Here is a 22363-nt window from a genome sequence, read left to right as displayed (position 1 = left end):
TGTTATAGATAATGACACTATGTCTAAGAAGCCCAAACAAAGGCAAAATAGACCAGTGGGGTTTTATCAAACTAAAAAGCTTTTGAGAAAAATATGTGTAGAATATAATACCCACAAGGAACCACACAGAAGGAGAAACCCAATTACAAACAAGCCAGTGCCTGGGCATGGAGCGCGTGCTTGCATCGTAGCACTTGGGAGGTGGAGAGGAAGGTCAGACGTTGAGGTCATCTTCAGCTACTTTGAGTTTGAGGCCAGCAAAGTCAGACTGCGTGAGACAGCCCAAAACAAAGAATGTAAAGACAACAGAAAAACAAAGAGAGGAGATCAAAATAGACCTTTCTTGAAAACAGCAATACAGATAGCCACAGATGCACTGGCATGGTGACGTAGGTAGGGAGATTGAGAGTTCAGGGCCAGTCTGGGCTGTAAGGCAAGGCTCCGTCTCAAACAAACAAGCGAGCAAACAAGCAAAAAAACCTTGGAGCCCAGCAACAAAAATGACCAAGATACATAAAATGCTCAGGATGATGATCATCAAGGATGATGTGAGCAAGAGCAGCTGCAGAGGTAACTAGTACAGGCATTGCAACAAATACTGTGGAGGTAACTAGTGCAGGCACTGCAACAAATACTGTGGAGGTAACTAGTGCAGGCACTGCAACAAATACTGCGGAGGTAACTAGTGCAGGCATTGCAACAAATACTGTGGAGGTAACTAGTGCAGGCATTGCAACAAATACTGTGGAGGTAACTAGTGCAGGCACTGCAACAAATACTGCGGAGGTAACTAGTACAGGCATTGCAACAAATACTGTGGAGGTAACTAGTGCAGGCACTGCAACAAATACTGTGGAGGTAACTAGTGCAGGCATTGCAACAAATACTGTGGAGGTAACTAGTGCAGGCATTGCAACAAATACTGCTGAGGTAACTAGTGCAGGCACTGCAACAAATACTGTGGAGGTAACTAGTGCAGGCATTGCAACAAATACTGTGGAGGTAACTAGTGCAGGTATTGCAACAAATACTGCAGAGGTAACTAGTGCAGGCATTGCAACAAATACTGTGGAGGTAACTAGTGCAGGCATTGCAACAAATACTGTGGAGGTAACTAGTGCAGGCACTACAACAAATACTGCGGAGGTAACTAGTGCAGGCACTGCAACAAATACTGTGGAGGTAACTAGTGCAGGCATTGCAACAAATACTATGGAGGCTCCTTAAAAACCAGACCAATCCTGTGTGCCAAGCACTTTACCTATGGGGCCATGTGGCTGGCCTGATTTACTATTGCGTGTTTATTTACTTACTTAGTTTGGTTTTTCGAAACAGAATTTTTCTGTGTAGGCCTGGCTGTTCTGGAACTTGTTCTGTAACACCAGACTGGCCTTGAACTCAGAGATCTGCCTGCCTCTGCTTCCTGAGTTCTGGGATTAAAGGCATGTGCCACCACACCTGCCTTCCTGATATTACTACTATTATTTACATTATCTATCTGTCTGTCTGTCTGTCTGTCTGTCTGTCTGTCGCTGGTGTGGGGGTTTGTGTATGCTGTCATGGGAGTGTGGAGGTCAGAAGACAACCTGTGGAATTTGTTGTCTCCTTCCACCTTTGCATGCATTGTGGGGAGTGACCAGGCTGTGTGTCAACCTCTTTACCCACTGAGCCATCTGGCCAGCCCCACATTTTATGGTGGGAAGAGTCAGAAGTTTCCCTATACAACAACGATACGCTTTTAAGCACAAGGAAATGTGTTACTCACCCTAATTTAAGAGCTAAACAATGTGCATAGGGAATTACAGGACTGAACCTCATAAACGTGCAGAAACTACAGAAGTCATAAAGGGGTTAAAATTGACCTCATATTGACTGGGAGTAGGGCCATCGGTTTTCTCATGTCTGGGCCTCCTGCTTTTAGCTAGGACTTGATAGCAGGCTGTGGTGATTGCCGTCTTTGTGGTTGTCTTGTGGATGTTGATGTGCTGTTTTCTCACTGGGAGATGCCCTGGTTTTAGGTGGTTCTGTCCCTGGGAAGACGGAGGAGGTGAGGCGGAAAGCAGCAGCTGCTGCATCCTTGCTTGGGTGAGTGAGGACAGGGTGGGCCCACTGCTGAGCTGGGTGACGATGACTCAGTGCTGTTCAGCACGCTGGAAGGTGCTTGAGCTTGACTTCAGGAACTGGGTGGTGGCAGAGACTGCAGTGACGCCTGCAGACGCTGCAGGCTGATTGGTCCGCGGGCCACTAGCCAGTCCCCTGGTAGTCCAGAAGCAGCTCTGCGCTGTCCTAGTGGCTGGACAGCTCCCTGGTAGGTGTTCCCAGCTCCACCCAACCACAGCCCAGAAACTTTGCTCAGGACACTTTGCCGAGTGAGGTAGCAGCAATTCTTTGTGGCTGAGCCCAGCAAGCCTGTCCTGTTCTGAGAGGCCAAACGATGGTTCTTAAGGAAGGAGAAGGGGAAGATGGTGAGTCCCAGTCCCAGACTAGACCCAGGAGGGCTGAGGGTGGTGGGTGGAGCGCTGAAGGTCTCTTTGGGCTCGGGTGTGGTTAGAGGATGGTTTTTGTCCTGTTTCTTTCCAAAGAGCTACAGTGTGCTGAGTAAGACTCTAGGGTCTGTGTGTGTGTGTGTGTGTGTGTGTGTGTGTGTGTGTGTGTGTGTGTGAGTGAGAGAGAGAGAGAGAGAGAGAGAGAGAGAGAGAGAGAGAGAGAGAGAGAGAGAGAACATGAGATTCTAGATGAGGCAACAGGAACCACCCAGGCTTCCCCGGCCTCGGCTTTACCTTGAGCTCTGTTCTGTGGACAACAGTTGATGTTCTTGGTGGCTGCAGCCTTCTGCTTGTTGGCCATTTGCTGAAGCTGTGGAGCAGTTGGGCCACAGCTCTGGAAGCTGTATCATGGCGACGCTGGCTGGGTTATGCCGTCAAAATCCGGCATCAACAGTTCTTGCTTTTCCTAAATGAAGTGTAGCTAAAGGGGAGGCCTCCTCTTTCTTCACGGAGTGAGGACTGAAGTCCCGGGGTGTCTGCTGCCCTTCCCTCATCTCCCCAGCCCACACGTAACAGTGGAGCTGTGAATCAGGAGCCCAGAGTCTGGGCAGCCTCCCTGCTGTGCCTGGCTTGCCTTCACTGCAGCGCTTCAGCCCTGAGGCCAAAAAGGGCAAGTGTGTCCAGTTGCAGCTAGTTTGAGTACTAAAGTAAACCTGACTTGGAGATGAGGCTGTGCCTCAAGTGTGAGTCCAGGGCCGCTGGCTGCCTTTCACTTCCCTCTCCTGGCTTACCGAGCACACACATGAAGTCTCACCTCTAACGAGAGCTCAGCCTGGGCAGCTTCCACAGCACTGCTAGGAAAGTTCTATTGTGGTAAATTCCTGTGTGAGAAGGACATGTCGTCTTTATTGCAGTACCTTTGCTTTCAAAGAGGGGGCAGCAACGGGGGCTGTGGCTAGGCAGAGGTGAGCTGCCTCCTGGGAGCTTTTGCTTTCGAGTCCACGTTAGCCCAGGTATTGAGCCCCACGGGGAACAGTTTTGAGAGCAGATAAGGACACAGAATAAATTACTAGAATAGTCGGAGTGAGGCTGCCTGGCTAGGCCAGCAATGACCACTGGCTGCTGTGCCACACCTCCATGCTTACTGGCTGCCAGCCCTTCACCCAGCTGCACACTCAGCTAGGCTCACTCTGAGCCAGAGGAGTCATGGCTTTAATGCGTATCATCAGATTCCCTCAGTGTGGGTGCATTCCTAAATCCAGGGCTCAGGTCGTAGGCTTGGGCAGGGGGGGTCAAATCAGCTCTGCTTTGAATTAACAACACCGAAAAGCCAGTGCTTCCATTTCCCACCCCCTCCTAGTGTTTCCTACTTGGGACAAAAAGGAAGGACCATTGTCCTTTCAACCATTCCTAAAGTAGATTCTCAAGGTGTAGCCACAGAAGCAGGATGGCATTTAGGCAGGCGTAAAAGAAAAGGGAACAAGTGGAGTTTCCTGTGGTAAGTCCCAAAGGTCCCCAAGGAAGGGAGTGGGTTCTTCTCACAAAGCTACCTCCCCAGATTCACTGACCCAAGTGTGGGCCTGCTCAGTGATGAGGGCTTTGGACAGACAGACTTTGAGAAGGCAGGTCCTTCACACATCAGCCTTACTGCTTTCATCTCCTTCTTTTAAACGGTTATCTATATATGTGTGTGAATGTTTTGCTTGCACGTATGTGCGTGCATCACGTGTGTGCCTGGTGCCCTGGGGTGGTGGAAGAGGGTATAGGATCCCCTAGAGCTGGAGTTATAAATGGTTGTGAGTCACCAGGTAAGTGCTGAGGGTCAACCCTGGGTCCTCTGGAAAAGCAGCAAGTGCTCTAACCTGCTGGGCCATCCCTCCAGCCCTTTCCCTCCTGCACCTACGTAATCAGTCACTCTCCAGCATTGTGCTTAAAGCCTGCATGGGAGTTACCAATATAATCAACTGGGCACTGTTTTCTTAACTGCTGCAGGTTTGTCTCTAGTAGATTAGCCATCTGAACTTACTTGTTTATGTGTGGTCCCCTAGGTTTGCTACTGAGCCTTCTCTTGAGGATGGAATCCAGACTCCTTAGTGTGACCCCACATCTCTCCACAGCACTCACTAGGGGCTCTTCCTGGGGCTCTCTGTTTCCACTGTGCCCCAGGCCCTGACCTGTGGTGTACCCTCCATCCTTAAGGCATCTTACCTCACTTAGGATCCACCATTCCTGCAGTGTCTCCATTTGGGGACTGTTGTTAAGTCCCAGATCTAGCCGGCCCCTCTGTAGCATCTCAGCATGTCCTTGGCATGCACAGATGCTGTGCCAGTTTGCTGCTGCCACCGGCTTGCCTGCCTCTTCCCACTGGCAAGGCTGGGTCTGGAGCTATTTAAGTCCCAGCTCCAAGCACAGGCTGCGCCTGCGGCAGATGCCCAGCAAATGTGAGCTGAATGAGTCTGTAGGTTTCAGTAGGAGAAAAAAGTACTAAACCAGGCAGGGACCAGGAGTGTGAACCAGGCTGGAGATGTTGGATCTGTGCCTCATTCAAGAACTCTCAGGGGCTGTCCAAACCTGAGCTTGATTGTCAAGTTAAAAAAGAAACAACAAACACAAAACATGTGAAGCTGTAAGTACTACAGGGGCGTAAAGCAGTGTTGTTATAGGGAAGCACCAAGTAGTATTTGTACAGCGTCACTCCAGCAGGACGCGAGGCTAACGCTTCACCCGGACATTAACCTGGTGTCTGCCCTGCTTGCTCACTTCACTGGCTGTGTCCCTGGTGACTTGTGTCCTGGTTTTGGAAAAGCTGCCTGGTAGGTGTTAGAAGGAAGCCCTAAGGTGCTGGACAGACACCTCAGATGCTTCTCAGAGCACCGTGTAATTCCATCTGATTTTTAAGCAGGAACATGCTTGACATTGAACAAAGCACGTATCAAACCAAGAAGCGCATGTCACCATCTGCTGTGACAATGTTGAAGGGCTTTGCTCTGGTTTGAATTTACAGGCCTCCCTGTTGAGCGCAGCAGCCTTTGATGAGCACAGCAGCATTGCACCTTTCCTCTTAGTGAAGAAGCAGGACAGAAGCAAGGCCTTAGACTCCGCCCCTAAAGACAATCAGCCGCCCCACTGCCTGAAGCCTTCTGCCACCTGCCATGCTTCCTCCTGTGAAGATTGAGAGCTAGGCCAGCTGCAGACGCCCAGGACCAACAGACCAGTTAGAAAGGAAGCTTGGGAGGCAGAAAGTGGAGTTAGATTCTAAGAGTCCAGTATTGGTGAGAAGAAAAGCAGGCTTGGGCCTTGGGTTTCAGGAGCCCTGTTGGCTTGCAGAGTGGCCAGCAAGGCCAACGCTGGGAACTGCAGAGGAGCTTGGAGGCAGCATGATCCAGAGTCCACCTAGTCATCCGTGGCCCACAAAATGTGCTAAAGTGGGGGTACAAGGTTGCATATAGTTTGCTGTTGGCTACATCAAAGATGGAGAGGTAGACCTTCTGGAAATATCTGGGACTTTCCACCTCTCATTTTCCCTTTGGACCTTGACAACTTTCCAAAAGCAACTTCACTGAACACAGTGTTCTAGCATCTGCTCTCCCGTCTGCCTCCTGCTCAGCTGTGGTTTCCTCTTAGAAAGGACTCTAGTGAACGCTACTTCTGTTGCCCACTGTGCCGGGGTCTTCAGCCTCCAGGAGTTTGTGTGGCACCGTTGCAGAGCCAGGTGTCACTAGCAGCTGTGTAGTCAGACTTCCAGAGCCAGAAGTGCCTTTGCAGTATTTCAGCCAGTCTCTGGTCAGCCCTAAAATAACAGCCATTGCCTTGGCTCCCAGGAGAGCAGACCTCTGGTCACTGAGCCCCTAATAGCCAGGAATAAGTTGACCTACCCCGCTGATGTGACTCTCTCCTGTCTGTGAACATTATCAGCTACCTTTTTGTTTCTCCTGCCTATATATGGCAGGCACTGTGGGGGCAGGAAATTGAGTCCTATTGCCCTGCAGATAGGCTAGTGTGGAAGGACCCACCCAGCACGTCCCTTCCTTTCTTGAGAAAATAAGGAAGTCATGTTTTCCCTCAGCCCTGTGTTTCTTCACATTTTAAAGAGGACTCAGGAAAGTTCAATTTGTGACCTCAGAGCTGAGTTTCTTCCTAGAGTCAGTGGCTGCCCTGATCCTTCTTCTTGGAACTTGGGCCTCTTTCCCTGTCTTCCTCTGAGTCAGGAAGGACCCTGAGCAGTGAGTCCATATGAAAGGCCAGCAGTGCCACCACAGCAGTGTTGCCAAGCAAGAGTTCCTTCATAGTGAGTGGACCAGCGCTCAAGACTGTTTCTAACACAGATGGAGGGCTCAGGCTCTGTCTGGGTGAAGGAGCTGGCGGCATTTCTGCATTTGCTCTGAGGAGAAGCCCCAGATTGCATTTCCTGTGTACACAACTTACAGAATAATAGCAAAGGAAAAGTCGGAGCTTGCCCTTTCCCCATGAGCCGCACTCACACAGTGACTGCTGATGGTGGCCTCACATGTGTCCAGCAAAGCACATGCCATGAACAAGGAGGGATCTGACGGTGCTGGCATCTACAGAGTACCTCACTCCTCAGTCACCATGCGCAGTACTGAAAATTTTTTGAATTTTTACAGTTTTGATGCTATAGCCATTGGGCAAATTCTTACACACAAATTAAGAATCCAGATTTAGTTCAAGAAGCACTCAGATTTCCAGATGGAAAGACCTGTGTGTTTGAGGTGCTACAGAGAGCTGCCTGCCTGAGACATGGCTGGGAGTGCAGGGATCTGCCTTTTACATCCTACCCTTGATCTTGGAGACACAGGGCCAAGCTTCTTCCTGCCCCTCCTCCCCGGCTCTCAGGCCTCCCTTGCTGCATGCGGTCTCTCTCCTGCTCAGCTGCCTCCTCTGCACAGGCTGGAAGTAAGGCCCACCTAAGGGCTGCCCCTAAGACACTTGCTGGGTAGGGAAGAGATGAAACGGCTACTCCCCAACACTCACGCGCACACACACACACACATACACACACACACACACACACACACACACACACACACACACACACACACACACACACACACTGCTCTGGAACCTGTAGCAGAGGCCAGAGGCCTGGGCCTCTGTAGGTACTCCTTAGTCTTGACCTACTGCTAAACAGCAGTGACTGCAGTGGGGCCAGCAATTGGACTTGCTGGGAACTGGGGCTCCGCAGTGTCTTCAGTTGTTACCACTGGGACTAAGGACAGCTCTACTGTGATGTGCTAGTTTTTTGTCAGCTTGACACAAGCTCGGTCATCTGGGAAGAGGGAACCTCAATGGGGACGATGCTTGTATCAGATGGGCTTGCAGACAAGTCTGTGGGGCACGGTCTTGGTTAGTGATTGGCGTGGGAGGGCCCACGGAGGACCGTGCCAGCCCTGCACATGTGGTCCTGGAGTATATAAGGAAGTAAACTCAGCACCCCTGGGAACAAGCCAGTGAGCAGCGTTTGCTCTGTGGCCTTTGCATCAGTTCTTGCTGTAGGTTCCTGCCTGGGTCTCTTCATGTAAAGCTGTAGGCTGACATAAGCCCCTGACTCTCCCAGTTACCTGTGGTCATGGTGTTTATCACAGCGATAGACACCTTACTAAGACACGTGAGGTAAGTAGGTGGAGATGGCCCCTCTCAACTTTCTTGTTGGACAAGAGTAGATGGCAGTTGGTGGCTTCTTTAGAAAAGCGTCTCATTGTTTCTATTCTTACTAAAGAGTCACAACACATTTTTAAGTATAAAAATTTTCAGAACCTCCAGGATCAGGGGTTGAGGGTCATAGGTGGGCAGAGACTTTGTGTCCACTGCGCTCCTTAGAGCCTTGAGTGTAGGGAGAGCATCCGCCAATGAGCCAAGAGCAGCACTAAGGGCTCCTTGATCTGCGCCTTCCCCTTAGAAGTCACCACAGCAGCCAGGGCAGTGCCTGTTCACCTTGCACTCTTGTCAGAGGCTATCTCTGCTCCAGCAGACCCTGTGCCCGAGGCAGGGGAGAGGGAGGGGCTATCGGAGTGTTTGTAGTGTTAGTGTCAGGTAAGGATGGCAGCTGAGGCCACCAGCACCGCTAGACGAGGAAGCACTTTCTCCTCACTACTTTTGGAGTTTTAGCCATCCCGCTCTGTTCTTTCCTCCTTAAACTGGAAGGCCTCCAGGCCCGTTTCTTCCTGGCGCCTCCTCGACGCTTTTACTCTTCCGGAGTGTTTCTGTAGCTCAGCTCAGCTCAGCAACAGTGGAACCAACTGTGTGAGTTGGAGTCAAAGACACCAGCCCAGTTCCAGCTTGCCTTCCAGGCTTTTCCCACTTGAGCCACCCTTCCGCCTCTGTTCTCCCCTCCCAGCCTGGGCACTCTTTCCTCCCCAGTGAACCCTCGGACTCAACATGAATCTTGGCTCTTGTGGAGTGTCATTTCAGACTAGGGTATGCCCTGTTCTCTGTCATCTGGCCCAAAGCACCTTTACACAGCACTATGTGCTGTCTTTCCTTTGTTTTCTTTCTTTCTTTCTTTCTTTCTTTCTTTCTTTCTTTCTTTCTTTCTTTCTTTCTTTCTTGGTTTTGTGAGACAGGGTTTCTCTGTCCTTCCATTTGTAAGCGTAACAGTGGCCTGTGAGCTATTGAGAGTGGAGCCCCATCTTGTCAGCCTTGTGCCTTCCACTCTCACTAACAGGCCCCTGATTGATGTGTTGAATTATTAGTCTAAGAAAATAATTTCTCAAAAACATCCATTCTTTCTGTTGGGATTGCTGTCCTATGAGCAGGTTTTCCCCCACTTTGGTGTTTTTTTTTTCTTCTGACCACTGTGCTTTCATAAACTTAGTTGTACATTGATTTATTTTAGCATCATCTTTTCTTTAGGTGTGGTGGTGGCTTGGTGTGCAGCTTTCTCCTCTAATTCCTGGTCTGCTGGCTCCTGCACCTCACTGCTTGTTCCTAGAGCTATGTTCACACAGGCTTTTGCTACCAGCTTCATTTAGCATGGACTTCAGCTTAAGGTAACCAGTTCATGTGCTGTAAATAAAGCCAGGAAAAGATCCAGTGGCCTCACCAAGGAGAGCCATGGCGAGTCTTGCATGCTATGGCTGAGTGTATAAGGATAGGTCAGGATTCACCTGTTGGGGGCGGGGGTGTACACTTAAGAATCTGCACTATCACCTCAACAAGATGGATGTAACCCTTAGGACTGAGAGAAGAACTTCAGATGTGTTCAGTGTAAGTTACCACCCGGAGGTGAGCGTGCGAGGGAGTCACAGCTTGTGTGATGCAAACAAACCTGCAAATCCTCAGCTGAGGTACTATTGGGTGGTGGCTAATGCACACATACCCAGCAAGGAAGTGGCCTAAGCAATCAGGGGTTCTCCCTGGAAGGAGTGGTCATGCGCAGTGTGGGGATGAGCCTCCAAACAAGAGGAAGCAAGAAGGCTGGCCCTATCCGATCTGGCAGAGCAGAGAGGGTGGACTCTCCAGATGGGGGAGGAGAGAGGCAGGAGCCCAGGTGAGGCATCTAGCAGCCATCTTTGCCCACATTTGTTGAAGCCCTGAAGGCATTTGCAGCTCAAGGCAGACATTTTATAAGTGATTGTAAGGATTCTTTTAAACAAGTGCTATCATCTTGGCACTGGCTAGTCGTGTTATTACAGCTGCTTTTAGAAGACAGGAGCTGGGATGGAGACACTGGGGACACAGCCACAATGATGAAGATGTCTGTCAACTTACTCCTAAAATTGCAGATCATGGGGCAGGGGACACCTGTGGAGAGAAGGGCGACCTCAGACAGCGGTTTCCTAGTGCAGGAGACTAGAAGAAAGAGAGGCCTGGGATGGCGATCCCCTTTGTTATATATCCGGAGTCATAGTTATTCATCAGGGTTGTCCCGGGGACTCTCAGCAATGTCTAGAGACATTTTGGTAGTCACACCTGGCTGAGAGGTCCCCTGTGGCATCCAGTGGGAAGAGGCTACGGGTGCTTACTCTTGCCCCTTTTGGCTCTTCAGCTTTTGTCTTCTCTGGTTGCCTCAGCATCCCAGAAGCACACAGGGAGTGAGTGGTGTGCCCAGTGTGTCAGCAGCCAGTCACCTTGCAGCCCCTTCAACATGAGGCCTGACCTGTGGCCTTTTTGTCCTGGCCTTGGGATCCCAGTTGGCCTGCCTAATTGGTGTCCATCCTTGTTACCCCTGCCATTCCTGGAGAATCAGAGGCACTGCTGGGGCCAAGATGTAGCTGTGTTTCTTGTCATCTTCCGTCTTATATAGTCCTTCCCAGAAGTAGTCTGCCTAGCTCTGCTACCCGTGGCACTTAGCACACATGGTTCTGGTGAAGAATGCATAGGTGCCAGCATATGTGCACAGCAGAAGATAAAAAGACTGCAGTATCCCATGTAGAGGGAGAGGTCCTCCAGGGGTGGGTCTTGTAGGATGCTGCCTCCCTCCTAAGACCTGCCCAGATGGTGTTAGTGAGGGCAGGCTGGTATGATGTAGAACTCGCAGAATGACTGCTGTTATGCCATGTAGGTGACAGATGTTTGACCCCCTAGATCCAGTCTCTGGTTTGAGAAGGCATTGTAAGTAAGGGGTACCCTCTTCCTGGAGAGAGCAACCATCAGGCTTTGCTTCTAAGGGGAGGAAGAAAGCAAATGCAGCCTATGAGCCAATGCTAGCAGTGCCTCCCCTCCCCCAGGAGGCCAGGAAGAGGGTAGTAGGAGGGGCGGTGTGATTACATTCATGGAAATGAGCCTGCTAGGAGAGGAGCTGCGCACACCACAGAGTGTCAGCTGCTGCTGCAGCTCCGTGCGCCCGCCCGTTCCCATCCCCGGGGCTGCGCCAGCCTTCCCCACCAGGCTCTGCTCGCTCCCGCCGCCCGCTGTTTGGCCATTCGGCTTTTGTCTCCTCTGGACGCCTCCTCCCCTGCCCTTGTGTGCTGGCACACAAATGCTGTCCTTGCTCCAGCTTTCCCTGCACCCAGAGCTAGGAGAGCTCCGGGGAGGCTGGGCCTGTGGGATTGCTGTACAGATCGACCATGGCCTCTGACACGGAGAACTGCGGACCAGCTGAGGCTTTGATGTTGCTGCCCAGGGCTTGACAGGACACTGGGGACACAGGAGTGGGGACACGCCGCCGCCGGTAAGAGCCTGGAGGATGGTACATGGAGCAGGTTTGCAGCTCCCCCTTGTTCTGCCCTGATGCAGCCTTTCCCACCCTGCACCCCATGCCCTGCGGTAGACAGCCGGGCTGACGTGCGCCGCTGACTCTGCATGTCTGCCCTTGGCTTTCCATCCGCCGCTCGCTCCTCTCAGTAATTTGTTGTTGTTTCTTCTTGTCCTGAGACTGACGAGCAAGCCAATAACCAATTTCCAGTTCTAGCTTTGGTTAGATTTTTTTAAAGAGGGTAGCAGAAAGCCAGTGGGCAGATTCACAGCCAGACCCTCCCCTTAGGTCGGCCGACCACTTGGGGTTTATGCTGAGTCTCAGCCTTTGGACCTTCCCAGTCAGGGGCAGGCAGGGTTCTAGCAGGACACGCAGAGAAGAGCAAGATTTGGCCCTAGATCCTTTCCAGCTGCCAGATAGAGAGAAGGCTTAAGCATGCAGGAAAATTAAAGATGTGTAAAGGATGGCATGCAAATAATCTCTAGGGAGGAGGAAAAGTGGCAGAGAAGTGACTTCTGAAAACCCCTGCTCTGTTTCTGTTGGGGAAGCACAGGGGGTGTGGTGGCCCAGCTGTGCAGTGTGATGGTGACTGCAGCTGGCAGGCACCAGAATGGCAGTGCTTTACCAAAGGACAGTGCCCTCTGACCCCCATGGGAGGGTGAGCTGGAGGGTGCCAGTTTCTGGGGCACAGCGAACTCTCCAGCTGGCCCAAGAGCTGAGGACCCAGGGCCGTCTCAGAAGTCACCAAGGAGTCCCAGCTTTGTCCTGTGTAGACAATGCTGGGAGCTACTGTGCGTCCTGGCCAGGTCACTGCCTCTGCCAGAGGTCTCTCAGCTGTGGGAATGGTCACTTGTTTATTTTAATAAAACCACATTTTCAGGATAAAAATTGATGACTTAGTTCCTGTTACTACCTTGAAATGTGACCTCATTTCCTTTTAGTGAGCTGCTGAAATCATAGCATGCAAACTTAGCTTGAGTTATAGGATTTATTGAATAAATTGCGTTGATTCTTTTCTCTAAATGATAGCACACATTTCTAGTCCATGTCTACACATGAGGAAACTGGAGAGGAGAGGTCGTGCTTTGCCCAAGGTCACAAAGAAGTGAGTGAAATCCTGGCTGGCCCTGGGCTCCTCCTTCCCTGCCACCCCATCCCTGGGCAGTGTCCCCTCTGAATTCACCAGGGAAGGCTGAGGCAGAGGCTGTTGTTGTTAAGGTATTCATCAGAGGAGTTGTCCCTAAGCCTTGAGAACAGGACCAGTCTTCCCTCAGAGTACATAGTCTTCACTCCCAGGCTGAGGCCAGTAGATTTGTCTGAAAAGAATGTAAACTAGAGCGTATAAATGTCCACACTGGCAGTTTGCCCACCACATCTGTGTCGAGGGTCACTTGTGCTCGCTGCATGAGAATTTAATAGGCTTCAACCCAGCGAGTCTGTGAATTTCTTTAAAACTCTTATACTGCAGGAGGGTAGTGAGACAAAGTATTCTTTCAAGGGCCAAATCGTAGTAAAAAGGGTCGGAAGTGGAATCGAGAGGTTAGAATATTGCCTTAAAACTTTCTGTTTATTTTTAATTATGGTAAAATCCATGTAACATAAGCCTTGCCATCTTCACCATTTGGAGTATACAGTTAATGTGCTGAGCATATGTAAGTCGTGGTGCCCACGTCCCCAGAGACGTACAACCTAAGAGAGCTACCACTCTGTCCCTATTGTCTCCTCAACTGATCCTCACCTCCCGAGACCCTCACCACTCTCTCTGTGAGTGTGACCCACAGACCCTTGAGTAAGGGATACAACGTCTCTCTTGTGACTTCAGCTGTTTCACTGTCTGCAGGGTTCATCTGGACTACAGTGGCATCAGAATTCTCTTCCTTTTAAGCCCCTGGTAGTGTAGTAAGTTTTAGGAAGCACTGCAAGGTTTCGACTCAGTGGAAGGAAATGGAATTGGTTCTCCAAGGTGGTAGATTATATAAAGGTGCAATGGGATGTGACACACTGCTGGCACTAGGTGTGTGCCACTAGCCTCTGACTGTGACCACACGCCTTTCCTGTGTCCACTTGCCTTCGTTCTCGGATCCTGATCACTATCCTGAGGACTGGAAACAACTTCTGGCTAGCTGCGTGGGCTGAAGTGGGTTTTTCATCTTTTGCTGTTACCTGAAAGATGCTTGAAAGGTAAATGACGTTCTTAGTCCTTCTGAATGCCTCAACCCCATCACTCCTGAGTGAGCAATCCAAGTGTAGCAGCCATCAGTAAGAACTTGGTCCCCTCTGAATCTGCAGTTGCTTGCTTCTGTGCTGGCTCCTTCTACCCTGCCCCACTTCCCTGCAGTTTTTGACTTACCACAAGGTACAGTGCTTAGGGCTGTCACTCTCCCCACATGTAAGAGCCAAGCTCCATTTCAGAGCATTCCTTCAGGAAGCAGCCTGCCAGCTTACTGTTTGCTGGGGACACACACTGATGAGATGCTTGCCAAGGGTCACACAGCAGCTGAGTATGGACTGATTGTACCCCAGCAGCCCTGCTCAGTCCCACAAGCGGGTGCAGAGCCTTATAGACACAGGCCTCATTAACATGCATGCCTAAAGTTGTCCATGGCTCCAGGTCTTCTCTAGGACTGCTGCCCCTCCAGGAAGGGAGAGGCTGCCGCTCAGCTGCTCGGCAGCAGAGGCTGTAGTGTGTAGGAGAGAGAGGAGGAGTGGGCTGGACCTGCAGGTGAAGGGACCTGGCTCAGGACAGGTGCCCACTGAGCCAGCTGGCCTGTCCTTTCCTGACCCTGATGGGTACAGATTGGTGGGTAAGGTCCCATCTTACAGAGGATAAGCCACGGCTGAGCATTGGGGAGGCTGCAACGTCTGGGTTCTTTCTAGTACTTGGAACATTTTCAAAGTGTAAGTCACTGGCATTTCCTGGGAGACAAAGTGATACAGGCCCCTGGCCGTGTTGCTAAGGTCACACTGGCCAGGTCCACTGCAGGGCAGATTGTTGGTGGGTTTGGTGCCTGGGACTGGAGGTGCTGGCCTTTAGAGCTGTTGACACTGTGGGCCCTGTGGGCCTCATTGGAAGTTCCAACAGCAGCTTCCTGTGTCTGTGCTCTTGGAACTCTGAGAGTCGCTGTCCTCTCAGAGTGGGCGCCAGCTCTATGGGGGTGTGGGGAAACCTGGCTTCATCTTACCACCTGTCTAGTTCTGGGCTGCGCATGCATATGGGTATTTCCCTTCTCTCCTCCCCTATCCTGTGCCCACCTCTTGCTCACCTCAGGCAAACCTGAGCACAGCCCAGGTTACTCTTGTCTCCCTGAAGTACTGCGTTAAAATGTAGACCCCTTGTATCCACTGAGAGGTGGGCATGGGGTGGGGGTCTCACTGTGGGCGTTGGTTAATAATTATGGAGGGGGAGGGGAGCAGGTTGTATATTTTCAAGCCAGCCAGAGGAGTCTGAGGGGAGCAATATGACCTCAAAAATCAAGAAGAGGGAAATCTCCATTACAAAGCGTGCCCGGCCCCCTCTGATTTCACAGCGCCCACTAGGGTTGGCTAAGTGCCGTGCATTTAAGCGGTGCCTGCAGTGGCTGCTGAATGGAACCTGATGTCACAGGAGCTGCCTTTGCAATGGGACCTCATGGCACACTACTGGCAGCTGTCATGGGACAGAGCAGGATCCGCAGGGCTTTAGGCCGGTGCCTTCATCCTGTTCACATTTTCTGTTCCTTAGCTTGAAAAGAAGGCACCGTCCCTTTAAGACAGTCCTCCTTTGTATGTGCTGGCTGGACCATGTTTCAGCTCTGGGTTTCTGCCTACAGTTAAAATCTGCAAAGCAACATTTAAATAAATAAATGAAAGCTTCCCTTGTATGGCTTCTGCATTCACAACTGGGCACAATGGCTCCTTATTGTTTGGCCACTTTAATCCCCTTCATTAAATTGGAACCTGGGAAAGGATGGTGAGGAGACCAGTGCTGGGCTGTCCCCTCTGCCTGCTGGCTGGACACCTTGCAAATTAACCTTAGAGTATGGGTTCCTGGCCCTCCGGCATAGGCAAGGGTGAGTGGTAGTGTGGCAGGAGGGCTCCTCTGCTCTGTCTCCATTGTGCTCAGACCATGGTGAGGACAACCTGCTGTCCTGCCCAGTGGCTTTCCTTTGAGAGAAAAGGGTTTAGCCGCCTCCTGGCACAGAAGCGTGGCTGTAGCACGTGGCAGTGGGGGAGGGGCAGTGTTTGTTGTTCTGCCATCTGGCCTGCTGGAGAATGCGCTTGTGCAGTTTAACCCTGGTGGTCCACAGGGTGAGGTAGCCTTCCCCGCTGGTGCCCGAGGTGCAGTGGACGGGGTCACCCGGGGCCCTTGTCCTCTGCCGTCTCCTCAGCATGGCTCTGGTACTCATAGCATCTGTATCATCAGCTCAGGTCCCAGGAACCTCCACGCTCCAGCATCCTGGCAATCATTTATGGTCTTTGTGTTAAATTAATCAATTGGTGGGATTTGTTTTTTTCTCTGTCACAAAGGTTTGAACCAAAGATTTGGTTCTGCGTTGGTAAGATTTGGCATTGTGTTGGTGATGTCTGGTGTTGTGTTGATAAGTTTCTGCAGAGGAAAGTACTCACTAAAATGTTAGAATTCCCTCCTCTTAAAGCAAAATTCCAGGAGAATAAAAAGAGATCTAGATTCTCCTCCTCCTCTTCCTCCTCTTCCTCTTCCCCCTCAATTCTTAGTTCTTCTTTGAACCAAAATGGAAGAAGCATTGTTTTCAGGTTATTAAGTATTAAAGAAGAAGTAACTTAGAAATCACATGGCTAGTGTCAGGAGACTGGATCAAAACAAATGACAACAAATATCACACTTTTTGTGTTTATTTTTAACATCTTTATTATAATTGCAAACTGGCTAGAAGCCATTTGTGTCTGGTTGCAAGAACACAGAAGCCTTTTCCCTGGAAGCCTTGGGTTAGTGGGTCAGACATGTGACATGTGAATATTCACGGTAGTTCCATTACTCCATTCCCAGACCTGCTCCCAGAGACGGCCGCAGCAGTAAGCTCTGTGGTGTCAGTTAGTGTTGCCGGTCTTCAGTGTCTGCTTACTGTGTCAGAGGCAGGAACAGAGCCTTCAGCTCACCTTCTTTTCTTCTGAGTAGCTTGCTATGCCTTTTAGCTTTTTGGTTTTTTTGCTTTTTGGTTTTTTAATTTCACCTTTGCAAGTGTGTCTGCACTGTGGACTTCTCATCCCTGGCCTCTGCTCAGGCTCTTGTTTCCTTCGTCCTCCTGCATCTGTAGTGGGGACCTTGCCTGCCAAGTGGCCCCATCCTGCCACACATGGTACCGTCATCACCCATCACAGCACTTCGTCATCCCTGGTGAGCATTTTATGCTTTGCAAACAGGCTAATTCTGAAAGAAAGCCGACAAGCAGCAGGCAGCACAGGACCAGAGTGCGGGTGCAGACTGCATCGCCTGCTCTCCCCCCCTCCCCCCCTGCAACCCCCGTGCTGCCCAGACCCCCTCTCACTCCCCATGCTGCCCAGACCCCCTCTCACTCCCCGTGCTGCCCAGACTCCCTCTCACTCCCCATGCTGCCCAGACCCCCTCTGGATTCCTCTTAGATGTGGTTTGATTGTTTGTTTGTTTTCTTTTTCATTTTGTTAAGAGAAGGTAAAGTGGTCCCTTCTCTTTTTACCAGTGTTTCCCAGTGTCCCCAAGACAGTCTTGTTACATACAGCTCTTGCTGACCGTGTGCTGGGATTATAGGCATGTGGCACACACAGCCGTTCTTTCACTTGCTCTTAGTGATGCCCTTCCTGCACTTCATAGCTTGAATGCCAACCTGTCCTACACACTTTCTTCCCCGCTCCTGGCTGAGTTGGTTGCTATCCTTGGCCCTGTCCCTTGTCCTGCACTGTGCTCCTCGTGGAGTCACTGTTGGAACATGTGGCCAGGGGGCTCGCTCTCTGGTACTTTGCCATCTGATGAGTCTGACTTGTCCCCCTCTGGGCTGGGGGTTGGGATCCGGTCATTTTCATTTAGAATTTTGAAGACCTTCGGGGTCCTCACTGGAGCCTGTGGATCTCTTAGGCTGTGGGCTGATGACCCCACCCTGCCCTGTGGAGGTCTTTGCTTTTATTTACTTCTCTGCAGGGCTTTAACTTGTGCTGTGCAGTGAGCTGATAGGCTGCTCGTGCTCAGGTCTCACCTGTTGCTGTTCTTACAGGCTCAGGATTGTCCTTTAGGCCTTGTTTTCTTGTTTGTTTTACATGTATGTTGGTGTGCCACATGTATAGTTAACAGATAGTTATAAGCCACTGTATCATATGGGTGCTGGGAACAGAACCTGGGTCCTCTAGAAGAGCAGTCAGTGCTCTTAACTGCCAAGACATTTCACCAGCCCTAGTCCTTCCTTGACGTTGTTTATTTAGATAGGAATGGAAGGGGGGGAGTTTAATTTGCAAGAGTATATTCTTCTTTCTTTCTTTGTTCCTTTTTCCAAGCATCTGGGTCTTTTGTTGTTGTTGTTTTGTTTTGTTTTTTGAGACAGGGTTTCTCTGTGTAGCCCTGGCTGTCCGGGACTCGCTTTGTAAACCAGGCTGGCCTCGAACTCACAGTGATCCTCCTGCCTCTGCCTCTCGAGTGCTGGGATTAAAGGCATGTGCCACCATGCCCAGCTGCATCTGGGTCTTTTGAAGATCAGAGTTTTCCTTTGCTCTCTAATGTCTGTCTGCTCCATGATTGTTGGTTTGTTTGGGGTTTCACTCTTTCCCACTGTGCGTGTAATGTAAAAGGGAAGCTGGACGGGGCAAGTGGGAGGCTGTGGGGAAGTTGGTCCTAGGGCTTGTAGGAGCTTTGCTCAGGTGGCACAGGCAGGACATCGCCAAGGGCTCCTGTCACCTGGGTCAGCTACTCGGCAGTCTGCGCACTGCAGCTAGTATACGCCTGCTGTTTCGCTGGGGGAAATATATGCTCTAGTTCTTTGGCACCCAGAACCCTGTAGCTGGCCTGTGGCTAGGTACCAGACACGATGGTTTCCAAAGCTCCCAGAAGGCCTGTGTTCTCATGTCCTTGCCTTCAACTTCCCACTTCCTCTGTCTGGGAGACTTGCTGAAATCCTGTCTACTAGTGGCCTACAGGAGTGTAGATTTGTTGACTTTTTAGAAGGTCTTCGTTATTTTTAAAGTAGCATCCTGAAAGGCAGACAGTGAGAAGCACAGTTTGAGTGTGAAGTGCAGATAGTGGGTCCTGACTGCACCTGCAGACAAAGGGCAGGCTCTGGAGGCAACCACAGGCTGTAAGTGATCGTCAGCAGTCTGCAGCCAGGGTTTGCGTTTGATTTGGCTTTGTGTCATCGCCAGCTTTGTGGTAAGGACCTGGAATTTAGTTTTGCTTCTGCTCAGATGGAGACTCACTGACGATTGGCTAACCAGCACTGTAAGCATTGGGTCCTTAGGCGTTTTTAAAGTGAACTTCTCCCTCCAAGTCTCAAGTCCATGCCATGTGAAGATGAGTGCTCTCTGGGTCCTCAGTGTGTCTGTCTGTGCTGTAAGCAGAGGTGTCATTCCACCTCTGCGGGCTCAGCTAATCATCCTCCTTACTCTGTCATACCAGTGTGTCATCAGTGCCAGGGCTAGTGCCGAGGAGCTGGGCGCTCACGGGCGCACCATGACTTAAGGACAGAGGAAAGCTCTCTGCCCGTCTTGAGGATGGGGGTGCTCTGAACCAACACTTTGCCCCCTAACAACTGGCAGGGCTTGAAGCATCTTAATTACAACCATTACCTACCCATCATTATCTGCAGCCCAAAGTATTACATGGAAAATTCCAGAAACAAACAGTTAATCTGTGTTCATGTTCACTTGCATGCCACTCTGAGTAACGGGATGGGATGGCTTTTGTGTTGTCCTGCTCTACCCTTCTCTGTCTGTGGCCCTCTGTAACGGGGAGGAACTCTTAACTTGTGTTGCTGCTGTACCTCAGGCTGCCAAAGGTTTGGCCACAGTGTAGGATGGTGCCTGGGCCTGACGTATGTGCAGACAAAACCAGTCTCTCTGTCAGTTTAGAAGTCCACTGGGGTGTGTGTCCCCTGAGGGTCAGGGAGCACATCTCTGTTCCACTTCCCCTCAAATCCCCCGTGAAGTCAGACAGCATGTCACTGAGTGGCTCTGCGGTCTGTCTGGAGTGGTGGGGACTTGGGGTGGTGGTGATGGGAGGGGAGCTGGCAGTGTGAGGACAGGGGCAGTTTACTGGTTCTAGTGCTTGTTGTTCATGTGGCCACCTGCTTCTGACAGAGGAACGCTCAGATCAGGAGACAGTCACTGCGGCATCTGGCAGTGTCTTGAGCGTGTTTCGATGGTGGGAGCCCACTGAACATTAAAACAAGGCTAAAAAGAGTCTCAGAACCCTAGCTCCCACAGTTAACTGTTTTTTCGGTTTGCTGTGTGTCTTTCTAGATAGACATGCATAGAATTCTCAGTCCACTTTCCTCCAAATGGCACAAAGGTGCTCACCTCCAGAGGCAGCGCGGAGGCAATGCAGTTCCACGTTTGACCACTAGGGAATTGAGCCCTGTCCTCGCTGGGCGACAGGAGACTGGCTGGGCAGATGGTTAATAGGCCTTTCACTCTCCTCACCGTGGCTGATTCACCGGGTAGCATCTCCCTCCTGTTCTCTGTTTGGAGCTTTCCTTGCTTAGCTGCTGTAAGAGCTCACGGTCCTCCCTCTCGTCAGAAACCTGCAGCGTGGTTTCCAGAACGCTGTCATTTCCAAAGGTGGCTTCTGGCTTCTTTCTCGGTCACAGTCTTTGGGATTTTTGTTCTTTTTTGTGAGAGGAATGCTTCCATGGTGACATTTCTCTATTTGCAGTTCCCAGTGACCTGACTGCAGAGGAGCGTCGAGAACTGGAGAACATCCGGCGGAGGAAGCAGGAGCTGCTGGCTGACATTCAGGTTGGAGGGCGTTTGGGGGGCGCAGTGTCACAGGGTGTGCTTAAGGACTGGCCCTACATAGCTCTGGCCAGCGTACAGGTGTGACTTCCAGAAAGTAGCATTTCAGAGAGGCCCTCCCTCCTGCCATTATCAGTGCCAAAGGGCCTCCCAGCTAAGTTTTTCTAGCTGACACCTTCTGAGGGTCCTGACTGCTGCCTGCCATCTTAGGGCATGGGGTATCTCTAGCTCGGTGGTGGTTGTTTTACATGTCTGTTCTTTCCTGGTCATGGGATGAGAACGACAGCACTTTCACAACCTCACAACGGGGAGGACTGCTGCACTGGTGCTTACAGGGGATGAGGTACTGGTGGCTGTAGACAGTGGTTTTCCAAGTTTCTTCATAACTGCAGCTGTCTTGGAACGCAGGTGCAGGAGCCATGTGGTGGGTTGTTTTTGCTCTGAGAAGTTGGATGCTGCTCTTCCAAAACCCTTTGTAAGATTTCAGGGGTGAGAAAAGGAGGGCCCAAACCTCCAGGACAGTGAGAGGACAGGCCCGCTTGCCGTTGCCAGTCGGGACTATTCCAGTGGGTTTCCCTGGTAACCAAGGAACATGGAGGAGCTTTCACCCCGCCCTCGGCATGGAGACTGAGTGAGGGCGAAGACAGTGGCTGCTAGTGAACTTGGTGCTGGGGGTGAACGGTCTGCAGGCTCAGTGGGACATTCCTTTGTCCAGTTATGGCAGTGTGAGGCCACAGTGTAGGCCCAGCACAGCCTCTGCCGGCCCAGACAACCATGTGTGTGGGTGCCTGTGTGCTGGGCGCTCCATCATACCTGTGTTTGGGAGTGGCAGACAGTTCTGAACGACTGTATCAATGTGGCTGTTCTTTAGCGAGTACACCTTTTAACACAGTGCATGTAGTGTACATAGAAAAACTTCTTCCTTTGCCCAGGAACTCTGGGCCATGTGGCTGCCTTCCCACCTTTGCAGTCCTAAAATGCTTACTGTGTGGTGGGAGCCCCGCTGGCGTTTGTCAAGTAAATGCATCCTCCTAGCTGACCTCTTAGGGTTTCTGCAGATGCCCTCGTTGTTGAGCTCTGCTGTTGGGTTGTGTGCAAGGCTTGGGTCTGCAGCTCTCCTCCTGGTAACTCCTTCTGCTTACAGAGGCTAAAGGAAGAGATCGCAGAAGTCGCTAATGAAATTGAAAGCCTGGGATCCACAGAGGAAAGGTGAGTCTGCCTTGCTGCTGGGTGGCCTCTCGAGGGGTCTGGCTCCCAATGCACCCATCCTTCCCTGCATGCCCTGGCACAGTCAAGGAGGAAGCAGGTGTTCTGCCTTAGGGTCCTAGTAGGTACACAGAAGCCTTTATGTCTTGCTCCTGAGCCCTCACTACAAGGATCTGAACATAGGGGGAAAAAAACTTAAGATAGTTTTCTACATAGCCCTGGCTATCCTGGAAATCACTATGGAAAGCAGGCCTCTGCTGGGTTTAAAGGTGTGCACCACCATGCCTGGTCTTAGGAAATCTTTTATGTGTATAAAACTGAGCTAGAGAATTCAAATGAGAAAACCTTAAGTCAGTGATCCTCAGTCTGTGGATCATGACCCCTTTAGGGGTCAACTGATTCTTTCAAGGGGGTCACACATCAGATATTTATGTTACAACTCATAACACTAGCAAGATTATAGTTATGAAGTGGCAACGAGACCACTTTATGGTTGGGGGTCACCACAGCATGAGGAACTATGTTAAAGGTCGCAGCACTGGGAAGGCTGAGGACTGCTGGCCTAAGTGCTTATACATTGTTGAGTAGATTA

At 50.9% G+C, this 22363-nt stretch overlaps 1 protein-coding gene across 6 annotated transcripts in view; it reads left to right on the top strand.

The window, feature by feature from the left end:
* The window catches only part of CYTH1 (cytohesin 1), an 80015-nt gene that overhangs the window by 30348 nt on the left and 27304 nt on the right, over positions 1-22363 (top strand). For 2 of the 6 annotated variants that reach the window (XM_084749078.1, XM_084749079.1), the window contains 2 exons: positions 20486-20568; positions 21710-21774. In XM_084749078.1, coding sequence (XP_084605204.1) covers positions 20486-20568; positions 21710-21774 — 148 coding nt within the window. Of the gene's footprint in view, positions 1-2311; positions 2466-11283; positions 11617-20485; positions 20569-21709; positions 21775-22363 lie in introns of those variants that run through there. The other 4 variants (XM_084749077.1, XM_084749080.1, XM_084749081.1 and 1 more) reach the window with 4 other exon arrangements.

Source organism: Acomys minous, assembly GCF_964271855.1.
Source record: "Acomys minous genome assembly, chromosome: 12".
Taxonomy (NCBI): Eukaryota; Metazoa; Chordata; class Mammalia; order Rodentia; family Muridae; genus Acomys; species Acomys minous.
This window is presented reverse-complemented; position numbering and strand designations above follow the sequence as displayed.